The 18,960-nt window shown below is 36.8% G+C and overlaps 1 protein-coding gene across 1 annotated transcript; it reads left to right on the top strand.

The window, feature by feature from the left end:
• The first annotated feature begins 461 nt into the window (after window positions 1-461).
• On the top strand, window positions 462-11,504 carry Prp31 (Pre-mRNA processing factor 31). The gene is made up of 6 exons (XM_023170825.2): window positions 462-918; window positions 978-1,182; window positions 2,333-2,660; window positions 8,565-8,855; window positions 11,054-11,278; window positions 11,364-11,504. The coding sequence occupies exons 1-6, from the start codon at window positions 582-584 to the stop codon at window positions 11,466-11,468; spliced, it is 1,491 nt and encodes a 496-aa protein (XP_023026593.2). The 5' UTR covers window positions 462-581; the 3' UTR covers window positions 11,469-11,504.
• The last annotated feature ends 7,456 nt before the right edge of the window (window positions 11,505-18,960 follow it).

The raw sequence follows: 18,960 nt of genomic DNA, 5'->3' as shown, positions 1-18,960 counted from the left end.
TGAAAAGTGTTAAAGAAGGAAGAATAAGGTGTAAAGGTGACCTAGTAAATAGATGCTTCTGTTTTTAAATAGTTTATTTAGTGAAAAAGAAGGCTGAAAAGTTGCCCTTTTCTGAACTTTGAAGGGCCGTAACTTTTTAAATAAGGGAGAGCGCCGCTTTTTTCTTTCGGATTCGTAATCTACGCATCAAAATACGTAAGTACAGTCAAAAATTTTTTCAAAATCGCCGGGTGTTCACATAACGAAAATTTACCGATCAGTCGAATACTGAAAGACAACTGGAAAAAAAGAAAAAGGGAAAAGGATATCAATCTGCTGTGGAAGAGACAAAAGGGTCGACAATCTCCCCATCAAACAAGAAAGACAAAATACAGGCTATTTTGTCGAAACCTGGGTAATGAGTTAGAAGACAAACGCAAAAGTCAAGAAGAAGAATTCTGTAATCCTGCATGATCTGATTCAATGATTATTGGCAATGGCAGTTCTGATTTGACATATTATTCTGTTGACTTACAGTATTTGTTACCACCTAACCTAACTTCTGTAGCTAGTAAACTGCGGTTTTCGCATATTTTATAAGAATGTCTCTGGCCGACGAATTATTAGCTGATCTAGAAGAAAACGATCATGATGATTTTACAGAGACAATGGATGAAGATACTGAAGTAGAGAAAAATGAAGAAATGCCAAATATAAGTGATGTTATTATGGAACAAGATATCACACAGATAAACTCAGTCAGAGAACTCTGTAAGTTGAGAGATTCAGAAAAGCTTACCAGTATTATGTCCCAAATAGAAGGTTTCGGTACCAATGTTAGGAGAGCTGTAGATATAGTGGGGCCAGTAAAAGCTGACCGAGAGTATCAACTGATTGTGGAAGCCAACAATCTTGCTCAAGAAATAGACAGTGAAATTGGTGAGTTAATGAATTATAATTCATTTTAAATTTTGAATTACTTATTTATTTATTTTTAGTGACTGTACATAAGTTTGTTCGAGACAAATACCAGAAACGGTTTCCGGAACTTGATTCTTTAGTTGTTAGTCCATTAGAATATCTAAGAACAGTGAAAGAACTGGGAAACGATTTGGATCAAGCCAAAAATAATGAAATATTGCAACAGTTTTTGACTCAGGCAACCATTATGGTTGTGTCTGTAACTGCTTCTACAACACAAGGGTAAGAGATTCCAATTGACAAATGATGATCCAACTTGGTTGGAAACACTTCTATTGAAAAGTGTTTCAAAGTTAGATTCATTCTATACTAGAATTCAAAAATGTTGACTATTGATTTCAACTTTGTCTATATATTTAATCATATTCTGACAATCTTGTTGATAAAACAATTATAACAAGATTCATATCTAGACCTAAACCTACCTACTTCTGAAAAATAATCAAAATTCATGGTGCAATTAACCAAATAGAAAATGTGAAAAAGGTAAAAATAATTATATCAATAACCCACAGGTTGATTTAAGAAATAGTTGAAAAGGAGCTGACATAAACTACTCACCAAAACTGTTATCAGTATAAACTATTGAATCCCTGCAGTCAAAATATTGATTGTGAAGTGTCTATCAGAGAAAATTATGCACAAAAATAATTCAAATGAAGCTGGGAGGTTTTAAATGAATCTCTACAATATTTCCAATATTAAAAGTAACATTTTGATGATCCTGTACCAGGCAATGCTGTTTGTTCAGCTATAAACCTCGTGGTGATCATGAATACATCTTTTTGTCCTTGTGCCCTGAACAAGAACAACCCAAAGTAAAAAATAATGACATCTTGCCTTATGAAGATGATGAAGGAGCCATCAACTAGTAGCCTGCTTGCAGAGAAAAGGAGTGAATCTCTTTTGGAATTCAATATTTAAGCTTGGCCAACTTTGGGAGCTACATTCATTTTTTGATATTCTCTGTTGATCTCATAGATGAAGTGTAGTAAGGAGCGATGTCATCATCTTTTCTCAAAAAATATATTGGAATAGGCCATTTACGAGTATTCTTCAGGTATTTTTTTGTGTGTATATCAATAAATTTTAATATATATTATATAACTGGTATTGGTCCTGTTGTATCAGAGATTTTTCACTTTCACTTCAACTCCAACCACATCTGTTTCTTTTAAGATTGAGTCGTATTCAAATAATAGCTTACTAAAATTAAGAATCTACCCGATTCTTAAAAAACATCAAGCATTTTTAAACAAAAAACTCCTTTTGAGGAAATTGCTTGGAAACTTCCCTAACTCTACATAATACAAAAGATGGAAAAGAAATAATTTTCATACCAATACCTACCTTCATTATTTTTCTTTTTCAGAACCTTGCTTTCCAAGTTTGAGAAAGAACAAATTGATGAAGCCTGTAACATGGCAATGGAATTGAACAATTTCAAACTGAGGATATATGAGTATGTGGAAAGCCGAATGGCATTCATGGCTCCAAACATAACTGTTATTCTTGGTGCTTCGATAGCTGCTAAAATTTTGGGCGTTGCTGGAGGTTTGACCAGGCTATCCAAAATTCCTGCCTGTAATGTACTACTTCTAGGAGAGGAGAAAAAATCTCTTTCTGGTTTTTCTCAGTCGACAATGTTGCCTCATACAGGTTTTATCTATTATTCTGATATTGTTCAGAATACTCCACCAGTAAGTACAAGTACAATACATTATAAACATCATAATTAGTTACAGAATGACCTGTTTCAGCCATCCATGATGATGGGGTATATCATGAATGGCTGAAACAGGTCTTTCTCCCTCTTCCTGACTTTTTGAATGTTATTATCATACCTATTGAATATTTTTTACATTTCCAAAAAATCATGCACAAGCCTTATGGAAAATGGCTTTCGGTGAATTTTGCTGATTTTTTGGTATGATGAACTTTTTAATGTCCTGATCAAAAGTCTCCATGGGCACAATGAAAAACAATGGATAGTTTTTGAGAAAAAAAATTGCTCAAAGTCGGCAAAATGGGGAATTTAGTAGTAAAACGGAAGAAATAGGCCGTGTTATTTTGAAACTTCATACCTCTCTGAAATTGAAGCATGCACTTTAGTAATTCTTTCATGGGTCTTGTGTCTTCACAGCACCGTTTGCCAATAATTGCACACCATACAGGGTGACATATAAAGTCATAATCCAAGGAATGAAAAAATAATCTTTATAACATTATGAAAACAATACATTGTGAGAAAGTTAGTCAATGGATATGGTTATATAGAAGTTGATTCAATTGATATACTTTGTGACACATATTCATGGTATAGCCCCCTTTTCTCCTCTGTTTCTCTTGCTATATTTGTGGGAACATTGAATATCGTCACTAGACGGCTCTTTTTTATATATTTGTAAAATAAATTCAACTTTCGATATCTCGATAGTCATTAGAAATAACAAGGGCTCTCCAACGACTTTTTGAAAGTCATTTTCAAATATTCCTCACGGTAATGCACAAGTATGGCAATTTCAAATGTGAGATCACTTGCACAAAGATTCATCCCAGAAAATATTGGTTTCAGTTCAACCCTGGAACAATACATTCAACTCCATGCTATCAGTTCACAAATATATTATATAATCCCAATCCTGAACAGCGTAAAACCATTGCATACATAGATGGGATGGACCTATTGTGAAGTGGATAAAAGCAAGAATTTCAAAGTACTCAGCTACAATATCAACTCATCACCTTTATCATTTGAGGGACTTTCTTCTTATTGTGGTGGAGCAATTATTAACAAATACCGCCCAGTGATTGATATGAGAGGAGCCGATACAGAATACCCCAACTGATTCTGGAAAGATTTTATCAGATAAATACGTTACAGAACATAATAGAGGGAGAAAATCTCAGTATAAGGGGAAGATGGATATCATTGGAATATCAACATTTTCCTTATTTTCCTAGGCTGACTCTGGACTATTTACGAGATTTGACTGCTGGTATATATCAATTGAGACTTGTTCCATCTTATGTAAAAGATTCAATTCAGAGGGAAGCACCAAATGAACTTCATTTCGCATTTCACAAAATATTTAATGTGTATAAAATAAATATTACTGGAGTTTTTTCCCAACACCAAATCGTTATTTTTACACCTCGACACGTGTTTCGATCGCCAAGTGATCATCTTCAGTTTTATCTTCCTCTTGAAGATGATCACTTGGTGATCGAAACACGTGTCGAGGTGTAAAAATAACGATTTGGTGTTGGGAAAAAACTCCAGTAATATTCATTACTATACCAAAGGTTCCAAACCGTACATCATAAGTTCAACAAACTTGTTGGACTACGTTATTGATGTAGGAAATCGAAATGGAAATGAGGGGGAACCTCATATCATTGACTGAATGCGCTTCAGTTCGTGCAAAAAACTCTTTTAATGGTGTTTTGTTGAATAATTATTCAATGTATATTTTTTGTTTTATTGAAATTCTATAAAGTGTTATTCTATAAGTCAATCTTTTGACACGTTTTTTCGTACATATTCTGTAATACATTTGACTTCCATTATTGACCCCTGTATCACCCCTATATATCAATTGAATCATCTTCTATATAACCATATCCATTGACTAACTTTCTCACAATCTATTATTTTCATAATGTTATAAAAAAAAAATCATTTTTAGGATTATGCCTTTATACGTCACCCTGTATGGTCTGCAATTATTGATAAAAAGTGCTGTAAAGACACAAGACCCATGAACAAATTGCTAAAGCGCATGCTACAATTTCCGAGAGGCATGAAGTTTGAAAAAATATGTTTTTTCCGTTAACCAGCTATCGCACTCCTACAAACGACAACCCTGAGAAGTCGAAACTTGTGCGAGCTAAGGACTAATGAGGTCTTAATTTTTAACGTGTGATTCCTAACACGGGTTGAACGATAGAAAGTGAAAATCGAGCATTCAGCCTGGGGCTTGAACCATCGACTCGCACATCGGCCGATTGACTGAATGAACAAAGCACCCACGTCAAACCGCCCGGCTTCCGACCGACCAAAATAACACGGCCTATTTCTCCAAACTACCAAATTTCCCGTTTTGCCGACTTTGAGCAATTTTTTTCTCAAAAACTGTCCACAAGGGAACATAGTTTCTGTTGCATGAAATATACATTTGCTGATTTTAAATCTGAAGTCAGATATTGTGTATCAACATTAGTTTTTGTGATATGAGAAAAACGTAAATTTCAAGAAAAAATATTTAAATTAATAATCATCAAAAAACAAGCACTATTCATTAAAAGAAAAATCTTTTATAGGATTTTCCTGTTCGATTTGGCTCACAAGGGCTATTTTTAATGCTCCAACAGTAGTCCATTATCATGTGGGCATCCCAGTGACCCTGGTACCTCTCCTCTTTAGTTCAAATATCTTGATGTAACTGTTCCCGTTTTTCACTCATATCACCAAGATTTTCAGGGAAATGATCCGAATGGCTGTCTAGGAAGTGTACCTTGATACTCATATTACAATCAAGCTACTGGAAGTGCGACAATATCTTTTCAAAGTGCTCAGCATAGCTTTCTTCCTTTTTATTCCCCAGAAAATATTATGCAAGCAAAACAAATGCATTCCAGGTATTTTTTTCAATTTCAGTCATATAACTAATAAAGTTTTCGCCCTTTATCAATCTTGTTATTTGTGGACCATTGAAAACTTGGCTTTCAGTGTCTTTGTACTCATATTTTTAGAGAATGTATTCAAAAAAATCACTTTCCTTATTCAGAGCTTTGACAAATTATTTCCTGAGCCGTGTTAGGAATCACACGTTGAAAGGTAAGACCTTGTTAGTCCTTAGCTCGCACAAGTTTCTCAACTTCTGAGAGTTGTTCGTATGGGGGCAACAGCTGATTAACGGAAAAACATATTTTTTTGATATGCAGAGGTGGCAGTATTATGTGATCCTTAGATACTAGTGGTTGATATATAACATTCAGTTTCCCCGGAACCATAACTTGCCTGGAAAGCCAGTCTTTTTGAACCCAATGCTGAGAATTAGCTCTGCTGTCCCACATACTAATTAAACAAGGATATTTTGTATAGCCTCTTGGTCCGAGCAGAAAATTCATCACTTTTAGATCTACACATATGAGTCTCTTGTGTTCGTGGTATTTGATTTTCCCCGCATAACAAAAGCGTACTATCAGAAACGAACCCAGCTTATTGCTGTTATGCATAAGCACACATTTCACGCTACGTTTATAAGAATCAATAAATAATCGCCATTCATTCGATTGATTTCGACATAAAATATGTCAATACCTATGAAAATATAGTTGATTTTTTGAGTAGATTTCCACTGAACGAAATAGATTCAGAACGGGAGTCTGATGATATGATCGATGATGTCATTGATAATAATTTCATTTCTTCAAATTCCGTGAATAATGTACGAAATGAAACACATTACTTCTATGTATTCATTATATCACTGCGAAATTTGTATCGTAAATGCATGCAAGAAGCCTCTGCATTTTCTTCACTATTCGGGTCGTGATGGGGAGACATGCGCACACTACTGATATCATGGCAGCGCCGGGGGCAACCACCGCACATTAGAATTCGTATACATTACAAAGTGGGTATTCATTAAATGACCCGCAGCTAGTCGGACTGACTAATCAATTGGATTTGTTCTCGACTCTTCTACTCTATAGGAAACACTATTTCGTGGTTGCGAGTGACATCACTGCAAAGAATTCTTTGGCCCGACAATCTCGAAATTCCAGTAGATAACTACGAATTAACGACAGTCACGGCACTTTCTCTGCTACCTTCTTAGCCATACGGTGTCTCTCAGTTAGGGGTTGAATGTGGGGCTGCCGCCGCGGCTGAGGTGATTAAACACATAATTTTTATGTTGATGACATGTTAACTGGGGGTGCTACAGTAATAGAAACAGTTGAAACTGTTAACAAGGTTATCAAAGTCCTTGAATCCGGAGGTTTTCACTTACGTAAATTAATTTTAAATAGTTCGGAGATTTTACAACGCTTAGTATCCAAAAATCTCGGCCTGAATGAAAACGCGAAAACTCTTGGTAATATATGGAACGCTTTAAATGACTGTTTTTTTTTACAAAATATCAGTAGGAACTTCAAGCAAGGTTACAAAACGTTTATACGGTTCTGTCCGAATCATCTCAAATTTTCGATCCTTTGGGACTACTGAGCCCATCCATTCTATTAACCATCATCATGCGTAATATATGGATGGAAAACATTTATTGGGATGAATTTTTGACATCAAACCAACACACGTTGGTCGCTGTTTCAGGATGAATTAAACGATTTCAGTGAACTCTATACCTAGTAAGTTTATTTGTGTCGCTAGAAATTCACTGATTCTCGGATTCGTCTGCGCCTGCATACGGAGCGTCCGTCTTCATAAAATCGTGCAACTCGCGCCGTGAGGTCTTCGTAAATTTAGCCTGCGCGAAATCCAAGGTAGCGCCTCTGAAGGTTCAAACTATCCCAGGCTTAGAGCTCATTGCTTCCTTACTAATGTATCGAATAGTTGATAAGTTAAAAAAACTCGTTAAAGTTGAAGGTAGGTCTTATTTCGTACTGGACAGATTTTACTGTAGTCTTAGGTTGGATATCAACGCCGGTCAACTTATTGCAAAATTTTGTAGCAAATCGTGTTGCCGCCATTCAAGAGCTAAGTGACCCAGCGAATTATCGTCACGTACCCACTGAGAACAACCCCGCTGACCACGTGTTGCGTGGACTCTATAAGCTCATTTCATTGAAAATTCATTGGTGTGAACCGAATTCGCTGCAAGAGAGTGAAGGAGATTGGACCTTCATACCAAAAATACATCAACATTACCTGAACTAAAAAAAATCGTCTTTGCTCACAAGACTACCATTGGCATTCTCCATATACTAGAGAGATATTCAGTCTTAGCAAAAATTCATAGAATAGTAATCTATTGAGGTTTCAAAAAAATTGTTCCTGTTGTAAGTTCTTTTATGTTGTAGTTTTGTTTTAATTTTATATTATATTATACTTACATACTGACAACTTGACAACTGATAAATAAGTGACAATTTAAAACATTCACACCAACCCACTATTTCATAATACAAAATATAATCTGACAAATGTTTACCAACCCAACAGTAAGGATGATCGAAATTTAGGACCGCTCACATGGTTTTATGAAAGTTAAGTGTAATTAGTACATAAATATGGTGAAGTGTAACTAGTACAATGATGGTCAATATAGCTGTATCTTAAAAACTGGAGCTATTGGAAAATAGTGAGAATAGATTTGAAATCATTGACCTCGATTTAGTAAACAACAGCAACTAAAAAAAATAGAATTTTGTTCCCTTGTGTAATCTTCTAAATATAATGATATATAATACCCCTTTCAGAATTATTTGACATGGAATAGTGTGGTTGTTTAATGAATTTCCTGAATAATTGTAAAATAGTACATTACCTACCAAGGGCAAATCAGTAGAGACAGCCATTATGCAATTAACAGAAAAAATAGTGAATTCATTGAAAAATAACATTATGCAAATTGTAGGATTTGAGAAGAAAGGCTGCGAGATTAGTAGCCTCAAAATGTACCCTGGCAGGACGAGTTGATGCTTGCCATCAGAGTGCTGACGGTAGAATAGGGAGGCAGCTACGGGATGAAATTGAACGAAAATTAGACAAACTTCAGGAACCTCCACCGGTAAAATTTGTCAAACCCCTTCCCAAACCTATAGACCAGTCAAAAAAGAAGAGGGGAGGAAAGAGAGTAAGAAAAATGAAGGAGAGGTATGCGCTAACAGAATTTAGAAAGCACGCCAATAGACTAAACTTCGCAGATGTAAGTATAGTAGAAATGGTATAAGCTGTAATTTTTAAAAAAAGTTTGATTCTTATTGTAAAGTATTCTTTTAATTATTATAGAAACAATATTGTAGAGTATTCTTTTAATTATTATAGAAACAACATGCTCTTGATTAGAGTTAATGTATTTTATATATGATCAAAGCATTTTTCAACTTCTATTTACGTTTTATGGCATTTATATAATCTTTGTTTCTGGTTTTAAAGAGCTATTTTGAAAATCTCTCAAATATATTTTTTGAATTTTCATTTGAATTGTCTGACTTGTTTGTTTGGGAGCCGTCAGACTTGTCTATTGCATCCAAGACTCCGGAAAACACTGCAGCCTGATGGACAGTTCTTCATGGTATTTCCAGACCAGTCTCTTAGATTCACAATGCCCTGAGTGCAGCCTGACAGGAGTGTGAGAATCTTTTCATTGAGGCCTCAAATGTATCTTCCTTGCTTAATGCGAGTATGCATACACTTCTGCTTGGAAAAGGGATATATATTGACCAAGAAGGTAGCAGTAATGTAAATATCCCCCGCACAGTATATTCCTGTTCCTATCTTATGTGATGTTTCGGACCTGCCTGTATACCGGCATGTTCACGGGAAGACTGTTTATCATCCACTTTTCATTTTTTGTGACTGTAACTGTGAAGTTTGTGTCTAAAGTGTGCTTCATTGTCATGTGGTCCATGGATATGTTTAATATTCGTTTCTCCACATACTCTGAAATGCCTTTTATTACAAGAAGTGGAGAGGTAAATTGGGCATATTTAAGGGTTTTTACAATGTTGCTGTTTGTGTGATTTTAATTCCTCAAACAAACAAATCTCTGCACCCTGCTCAATTTGTTAATAGTAGTAGCTTGTTTCATCTTTGGCCACCAAATCAAAGAAGGTTATTATGTTATCATAGGTGTATAGAATACCCATTATGTCCAGGTCGTCACTCTAGGATCTAGTATCACTTTCTCCGACAGTTGTATCTTTTCATCTTTTTCATCTATGGTCGATTTGAATGGGTTTATTATAAGATTCAATAACAGAGAGGACAAAACCCTCGCTCTTCAGGCCTTTACTGTTTTCTGTATAATGGACTTGTATAACAATATTTTCCTAAGCATGTAATCTATTTACTTGCAGCTTATATCATCCATCCCTCTTCTCCTGGTTTTAATTTTCAAAATACAGACTGATGAGGAATTGCTGAGAAATTTGCTGATCTCCAAAGTAGATGTTGAGAACTTACCATGAAGCTGATATTAAAAAAGTCGAAAATGCTGTTCCAAATTTAAACAAAAAAATCATATAACTTGCCCTTGACCATGTGTCTAGAAGATATAAGTTGCGATTCCATTGTTAATGTTTTTGTAATTTACTTTTCTCCTACCTATACTTATGGAAGGTTACTCAAATACCACAATACAAGTCTACAGACAGTTCACATATCTTCAACTACTATATTGAAGTTACAGAAATAATCAACCAACTTATGATAGCTCCAGGAAAGTTTTCAGTTGGTCCAGATAGAATTCCTTTACAATTTTCAAAATACTCTTACAGAACCCTTACAAATTATAGTTTTTTGTCTATGGTAACCTTCCTGCATTTGTGAAGCAAATTTTCATAACACTGTTCCATAAATCTAGAACTAGAAAAAAACTCAAAACTATTGTTCAGTGATTAAGCAATCAAAATGAGTCTGAAGACTGTATCTCTTCACGGTATAGACTTCAGACTTATTTCAATTACTGTTAAGAGTTTCGGTACATGGGATGTTCCTTTCCTGATTTTGGGGCTTTGTTCGTGAGATGAAGCTGTAACTAGTTAATATATCTTTCTTTTAGATGAAGGTTTCAAACATGCAGTCGGGCTACGTTGAAGTTAGTCGAGATTAGATCTTTTCTGCACTGATGAGAGGCAATACCTCTAAAGTGGTCTGTATCATTGGTATATGTATGCAACAGCCATACCACGTTGAAAAGTGCCAGTTCTCGTCCGATCACTGAAGCCAAAAACCCTGCAGAATAAAATTATCTACTACATTTTCAAAGTCAGCTGTATTGAACCCACAATTAAATTTTAAAACCCAAAATATATTCATGCTATGAATTCACTATAGTGAAGTTGTTACTTGTTAAATAAATATATACGGTATGATGCCAGCTCATATTATTTCTGATTTTAGATTGAAGATGATGCTTATCAAGAAGACTTAGGCTACTCAAGAGGAACAATTGGCAAAGCAGGAACTGGAAGGATAAGGTTGCCCCAAGTTGACGAAAAAACCAAAGTTAGAATATCCAAAACTCTACAGAAAAATCTACAAAAACAGCAAATTTATGGTGGAAGTTCCACTGTGAAAAAACAAATATCTGGTACTGCTTCTAGTGTCGCATTTACTCCCCTCCAAGTAAGTTTATAAACGTTTGAAATGGCGAATTCCATTATGTATTGTATAGTTTTATGACATGAATTTTAAAATTTTTTTTTTCCAGGGACTGGAAATTGTCAATCCACAAGCAGCCGAGGTTAAAGTGAACGAACTGAGTGCTAAGTATTTTTCAAACACATCAGGATTTTTGAAATTGGATAAAAAATAAGTTGTATAGATTCAAAATTAAAAAACTTTTTTCATATTTTTGTATATTTTGCACCTAATTATAGTTTATATTGCTAGTCAATTTGATAATTTCAATTATTGCTTTATTATATTCTTCAGAAGTTTATCTTGGCCTTTTATCTAAATAACAATAATTCTCTATACAAGTTTGTTTATTTATATGTGTGAATCTGTTTTATTTAGAAAAGATAATGAACTGGGTATCTTTTTCTCTAATCACTCTGAAAACTGCAAAGGCAACATCAATGAGAAATGTGAAACCACATTGACAGATTGAGTAAAAAAATTACCCAGCTTTTCTCTACATATTTGAAATTATACGAAACATTGTAGTCTTCCAAATTTTTATCTAATACTTCCAAAAAAACTAGTGCTCCAAAAATTTGCAGTAAGACAGCATGAAATTATAATAATCATTAAATTGATGGATGAGCCGTTACTATGTGGTAGGAGACAATCATGAAAAATGTAAAATAAAACTTACTGTTTTTGCCACTTGTATTTGTAACTAATATTATTGCAGTTTCGTACTTCAATCAAATACAATATTGTATGTTTAAAAATGTTCTTAAAGGACATTTGGTTTGACATAGGTTTGACAACCCTTATAATCTTCAGTGTTGAATTTTATTGTTGGCACCCTTGTTCATTTAACTACCTCATCTTTTAGCTTAGCTAAAAACTCCCTATATAACCTAGTTTTCAGATTTCACATGTTACTTTTATTCTTGATAATGGGGTAAAACCTGAAACCAGTCATAAAAATAAAATAACTAGTGGAAATTAGACAGAAGTGTAAGTGACCATGAATTTCCACAAAATAAATAAGTCTCAGTCACATATTAGACTGTTTTTTACTTTCAAAACAAAATGTTTTTGTAATCCCATACTGTTACTTTGATTTAACGTCTGTTAAGATTTTTAACGGCCAGCGGCCGATGAAATCACTTTTGAGTTATTTTCGGCAGTAAATCAACACTCGCACATGAGTCCCCCAATATTTCTAAAAAAAATTGATTTTGTTTCTCAATTTCTTCAATTTCATCCATGGTAGTTGTTAACGTGAATACAAAAACTTACGACAACACGTTTCGGGATTTTTCTGTAGAATTACGAGGTACTTGGTTTGTTCTTTCCTCGGAATCAAAATGTAATCTTTCAACGGATTACAAAAAGTTTTGAACGACACACGGCCGATACGCAAATGAAATTCCTAGTCTCAAATTCGAAAATTAAAAACTCCACAACTGACTATCAAGATTCAGAAAGTGAAGGTCATTATATAGGAATTGAAATACCTTTCATACAAAATGTCACAAGACCCATCTTCTCCGTGGTAAATCATATGATTCTTGGATTTTTCATCAATGCATACTAAAATTGATTCTTCGTTACAAAAATTTGGTCTGAGGCGGATATCTTGCCCTGTTCGAAAGTTGAGAGAAGGGATTATTGTAATTATAAATGTTAACCACCCAACTGTAAATAGCACTCTCTAATTATAGTGTAATATTTAGGTTATGAGATATTGGACTAGAAACATTTCGAAAAAACATTGTGGATTTCTATCCAGAATTTTATAGAGATATATTGATGACAACACAATGAGCATTCCAAATAAAAATCATTGCTTAAGCATGCCATCATACATCAAGTTAAATTTCATAAATAAACTCGATAAACTTGGCTTGCTTTAACCTTCCAGAAGTCTGGTGAATCGATCGGACAATATTAGTCTGGTTGGGTCCATTGGACCCCAGTCAATTTTGAAGTTAAAGTATTTTTGCTGCATCGGTAAACTATAACAAACTCAAAGAAAATAAAAAGTAATTTCAAACTTAACAAACACACAACGTTAGTTTCAATACATACTTGAAGTAAATAAAAATCAAGTTGAAACCGAACAAGTAAAAAAATAATTATTATTAATACATAGGAACAATCAACATTAGACATTTTCTTCATCTTTGCAATTATTGCACATAAAATTTGAGTGCTCCAAAAAAATTGTTTTTTTGCAATTGACACAAAAATACTTCAATTTTCTGTCTGAATTACGCGGACAGAAGTCACACCGTCTCTTTTTTGGCGTTTCATCTGAATTAGCTGTAGGATGCGCAAATTCTTGCGCCCGTAAATTTCTGGGAAGCCTCATATTTTGCAGTCGGCGTTCTTGATGTTCCTTTATAAGTTGAATTGCCAAGTTTCTCATATAATTACGCCTTCTTGTTACGTAATTGGCCGTATTATGTCTGAACACAATTTCTGAATTGATTCCTGCTGTGTTGGTGATCGAATAAAATATGGTCAGTGGCTATAAATTATTGCTGGAAAATGCCCTGATTGAAAATGAGGATATTCCTTTTGAGAAATATTTTTGCGAAATGTTTAGATGTTATGAACTCGGTTTGGATTTACTTTTCCTTTTTCAACCTCTCACCTTAGCAATGACCAATTACAATCAATTTCCACAGAGTTGGTTGAAAGTCACTTGTTCCTGCCGTAAGAATATATGCTCAATCATGCTTTAAGTTTTCTCTGAAGTGACCATTCTATTCCCTCCATTTTTATCACCCATTGATTTTAAAATATGCTCCGTTAAAGGGATTACTTCCCAAAATGTAAACCATCTAGAGGCAACCTGTATTACTTAAAATACAGAAATAACAAAAATTTCAATAATTTGGTAAATCAAAACTAATCTTCGGTATTGAAACAATCATGCAACATAAAGGTGAAGTCTTCTCTTCAGGGCAACTTCTGATCATTTTGGTGCCTTTGTTTCCAAATGTAAACCATGTATTTTGGTTATTTGATCTTTAAGTGCGTCATACACAATCCTATGTTGCTTCATGACTGATAAACCTTTGAATTCAGCTGTCTCAATAGCCACATTGAACATTGCTCCACAGCCTCCTGAGGTGTCTTCGACATTTATACTAATGGCGCTGGGAAATTTATTTTTGAGGTTTGTCAATATTGAAGCTTCTGTAACTTGTTCACTACTTGAGGAACAGCATCTTGTTTGATTAACCTGAAATGAACAATTTTTTTGGATATGATGAATGCAAAAATTCATATAGAATGTACGCTTACATATCGCGAAACTATTAGAGACCTTGCGAACTGAAGTTTTAAATTTCTGTTGAAAATATTCAATATTTGATTCATACTTTTACGTTTTAATATAACCTCGGAATTCGGAATAGAATTATAACCTTAAACCATCAACATATCGGACATAATAAAGTCAGTGTTGCCATTCGATATTTTTTCGTTCTAAAATTCAGTTGATTTCTTAACTTTTGTATGTGCGGGTGATCTTTATATCAAAGTTAAATTTTCACAAGCCCGCAAAACGAAAACCCTTTAGGCCTTTAGGCTTAGACGATCTCAGGCCTAGACTTGAACACGAGTATCTCATGACAATTGGAACTTGGTTTTCTTGGCTGAGAATGGAAAAAAATCTTAACTTTTTCCTATGTTATTTAAAAATTTTGACTTCAAAATTTTTTTTTTCATTATGACTCACCCAACCTGACCTTTTTCACAAATCACTTTATTCCGAGTTGAATATCGGAAAAACCTCAATTCCAGTTTGAAGTTGGGAAAATCGAAAAAACAATTAGTGTGGTCCTTCTATATGGTTTCGTAAAACTGTTGAGAGAATTTTCCAAATTAAAAAAATAAGTGTAAATAAATAAATGTATACATATATAACACAACTGTAGAGAGTTCTTTCTCCAAAATATTCCAGCCAATTTGCAAATGTCACGAGCAAGTTGCGTAGGAACCCTGGTGTTTTAACCGATACTCTTTTGTTTTGTGAAAAAAGTCTCTTCGCAAGAAAGGAGACTCAACTCTTCATACATGTTGATATATGGCGGAAGAATAGGAATCAGTTGTCTGTCGCTCGTAATTTATTCGGTCACTTGATATCTTATTTCCAATGTCGCCAAGACGGTACCTGGAGCAGTCTCGAAGAAGTACCCGGCTGGGCGTGGAGTCGTGGAAGACCTTCCACTCCTAGGCCGCTTGTCGCACGGAGATCAGAGCCGGCGGGTGCTAGCCCGCTGGAGGATCTATACTCATCTATTTCGTTGCATCCTTGATTCATTTCGGGATCCTGAGCGTCTCGCGTTCCCTGCATAATCACGAAAGTCAAGGGCAAAACTTGTTGTCCAAAAGTATTCGATATTTCTATACGTAGTACCCTAATATTTTATCTAACTGAAGGCGCCGCGGGAGTACAACTGGCCACCACGATGGCACTAGGCTGAACCAGAGGATTCCCTACCACCTAGCCGACACACTGTCCCGACTCGACCTACCTAGCCCAAGGGAAGAGAACGGCCTCCGGAGGCGCACGGACGTTTAAAGCCCCCAGATACCAATACTGGGTCGGCGTACCCCCTGATGTATTCGAACCTGGGTAGGTCGAATACGTCCAAGAAGGCCGGCTAGTTGGTCCTTCGATGCGGCGTGGCGCCGAAAGTTACGAATTCTTTTATAAGTCCTGATAAGAACAATGGTAGAACTAAAAAGTTCTATTTGCAGCAACAAGTCTTAAAAAATATCTTTTGGTTTGTATCTATCACCTCTGAGAAAATAATTGGTAAAACTGCCTAGATTTCTCTCTCTTTATCTAATACAATCTGACTTTCATCAGGAGGATGAGTGGTTCATAACTGAAGGTGTTTTTGGTAACGACATAAAGATCAATGACCTCTATGCCGCTCTGACCTGGCGAACCCCTTCCTGACTGGGGTATTTGATGAACAAACTGTTCATTTTAACAGACGTCGTGGGGCTTTCACTCAACCAAGCGACGGGGCCTTCTGTATCGGGAGGGGTCGTCTATAGTATAATCTACAGCTTCCCTATATAACTAATGGGTTATCATTTGTTTCCGCTGACTCGAAAACTCTCTGATTCCTCGACTGGATGGACTGTCGTATGGTTGACAGGTCTCTCTCTTTGCGGATGGCTTCATTCCGCACGAACCATGGAACATTCACCAGAGCATCCTAAGAAGTTTGTTTTGTAGTTTTTCCAAAATGGAAAGATTTGACGGAGCGGTTTGTCCCCAGGCGCCTGAAGCATACATGATGACAGGCTTGAACATCGTGTTGTAAAGTTTGGCTATCCTCCATTGGACTTTGCTCTTGATATAGTCGATGTAATTTGCCCAGGTAAGTCGGCGGTCTACCCAAAGATCTAGGTATTTGACTCGCGTTTGCCATTCGATCTCCCTGCCTGAGATCGTGACCCTTTTGTGTCTGGAGAAACGTTACGTCTCCCCAAATCTATCGCCTGTGTTTTTTTTTAATTCACCCGGATCTTCCATTCCAGGTACCAATGTACGTTGCATGTAGACGACCGCCAAAGCCTGATCCATGGAAGAGGCGAGGAGAGCCGTATCATCGGCGTAAAGAGAAACCTTCACTTAATCGAACTTTGGAAGGTCGCTCACGTAAAGACTGTACAGTAGTGGAGACAGCACAGCTCCCTGAGGCACTCCAGCTTGGATTTCTCTGACAGGAGACTCGAACCTAAAATGTTTTGTGTTTCAAGAAGGGTCTAGTCCACCGGACTGCGCCCCGGGGCAAATCAAAATCAAGCATTTTGTGTAACAGGCTTTCGTGCCAGACTCGGTCGAAGGCCTTCGAAATGCCCAAGAGGACAAGATGGACTGTCTTCCTATTGTTAAACTCTGAGATGGAATTTTCGACCAGTCTCAGGGCCTGCAGCTCGGTGGAGTGTGCCCTTCTGAAGACGAATTGTTCGTCAGGCAGAACATTTCGGTCTTCAACTTCTTCTGTTAGCCTTCGCAGCACAATACGTTCAGCCAACTTAGCCGTTGAACAAAGCAGACTAATCGCACGATGATTCTGGTGAAACAGCGGGTTCGAGCCCTGTTTCGGAATCATGACAACTACGGCATGCTTCCATCTTCGAGTGATTGAGCTGTTGATAATGTCCAACAAGTATCTGATGAAGTTCTCCGGGAGCTGCTTCAACAACTTGTTGTTGATTGAATCAATTCCCGGAGCCTTCTTGGGTTTGGAGGCCCTAATGTACCCCTTTAGTTTTTCCTCCGAAGCTGGACGGATCACGTCGTCATCGTTTTTCCTAAGGATGCGCCGAATCCGGTATTTCAGCTGGATATCACGGTCAATATCATCATCCGGATCAACGTTAAGTTGAAACTGACTCTCCATTGTATCTGCAAAGGCCAACGCCTTCTCGGCGGGGGAGTAGCAGATGCCACGCTGTCCGTGAAGAAGGGAGGGAGCGGTTTTTCTCTTCTCGAGCCTGCGGATGACTCGCCATAGCTCATCATCCCCAGGTTCAAGCGATTCCAAACACTCGCTTCACCTTTAATTTCAATAGTCAGTGATGGCCTGTTTAACTTGGTTGGCCATCCTGCTAGCCGCAGCCTTGTCTCCAGGATAGAGAGTCCGCTGATAAACTCGTCTGAGGCGATTTATCTCCCGGATAAGGTTCCTAATCCTGGGAAGAAACTCATTGTATCTGCGCAGCGGACACTCTGTCCTGGTTGTGGCTGCGCGGAAATCGTTGTTCACAGACAATTCAAAATCCGCCACCGCCGCGTCGAGACCGTTGCGAGTTTGAAGCGCCTCACGGTCTGTACGTGTCTCCACTAGGTGGGCCTTGAAGGCTTCCCAATCCGTGGATGATATCATGCGATATTCCTGAAGAGGGGATCATTGCCCAGCATAAGGATGACTGGATTATGATCTGAGTCAAGTTCCGACAAAGTGTACACTTTGCAGGACATGGAGACGTTCCTGAACAGTGCGATATCTAGCACGTTAGGTCTATTATCCCCACAATAGAACGTAGGTTCATCTAGACCCATCACTCGATACTCATGCCTGTTAACATGCGCATGGAGCACTCGGTCGTTTGCATTGGTGATTCTGCTCCACAGATTGTGCTTGGCATTGAAGTCACCAGCAGCAATTGTGGGAGTATCTGTCGACATCAGCAGTTCATCTAGTGATTCTGGAAATAGACGATTCTGCGGAGGATTGTAAACTGAGATTATTCTATGACGACCTTTTCTCAGTTGGAGTTCAACGCCCACGGCTTCCGTGCCGTGTAACTGGTCCAAGTCAATGCCGAATTGTACGTGAGGAAGATTACGTTTGACAAAAATGCCAACTCCTCCTCCAACACGTTCAACGCGTTCTCTATGGTGAAAACGGTAGTTTGGAATACCAAAAGGTGCATTGTTCAGGTGGGTTTCCTGCACAAGTACAACATCGATGTTATGTTCTGTCAGGAAGTTCTCAAAGTCATGTTTTTTGTTTGAAATACTATTGACATTCCAAAATACGACCTTAAGAGAGCTAGGCAATGTAGGTTGTGTAGCTACTAACAAGCTCCAGTTAGCACGTCGGTGTAAACCGTAAACATTTTTTCGAATACGGGAAACTGAATGAAGA

The sequence above is a fragment of the Leptinotarsa decemlineata genome, unplaced genomic scaffold, assembly GCF_025532065.1.
Source record: "Leptinotarsa decemlineata unplaced genomic scaffold, Ldec_3_MD MMD2_P_RNA_scaffold_12, whole genome shotgun sequence".
Taxonomy (NCBI): domain Eukaryota; kingdom Metazoa; phylum Arthropoda; class Insecta; order Coleoptera; family Chrysomelidae; genus Leptinotarsa; species Leptinotarsa decemlineata.
The sequence above is the reverse complement of the archived record's forward strand: the minus strand, read 5'-3'. Positions and strand labels throughout refer to the sequence as shown.

Bases quoted from the DNA above. Each gene is read 5' to 3' on its own strand.
- Prp31 (XM_023170825.2), top strand. From the start codon at position 582: ATGTCTCTGGCCGACGAATTATTAGCTGATCTAGAAGAAAACGATCAT. The intron at 1,183-2,332 runs GTAAGAGATTCC...TTTCTTTTTCAG, and splicing joins ACTGCTTCTACAACACAAGG to AACCTTGCTTTCCAAGTTTG. The intron at 2,661-8,564 runs GTAAGTACAAGT...TGCAAATTGTAG, and splicing joins TTGTTCAGAATACTCCACCA to GATTTGAGAAGAAAGGCTGC.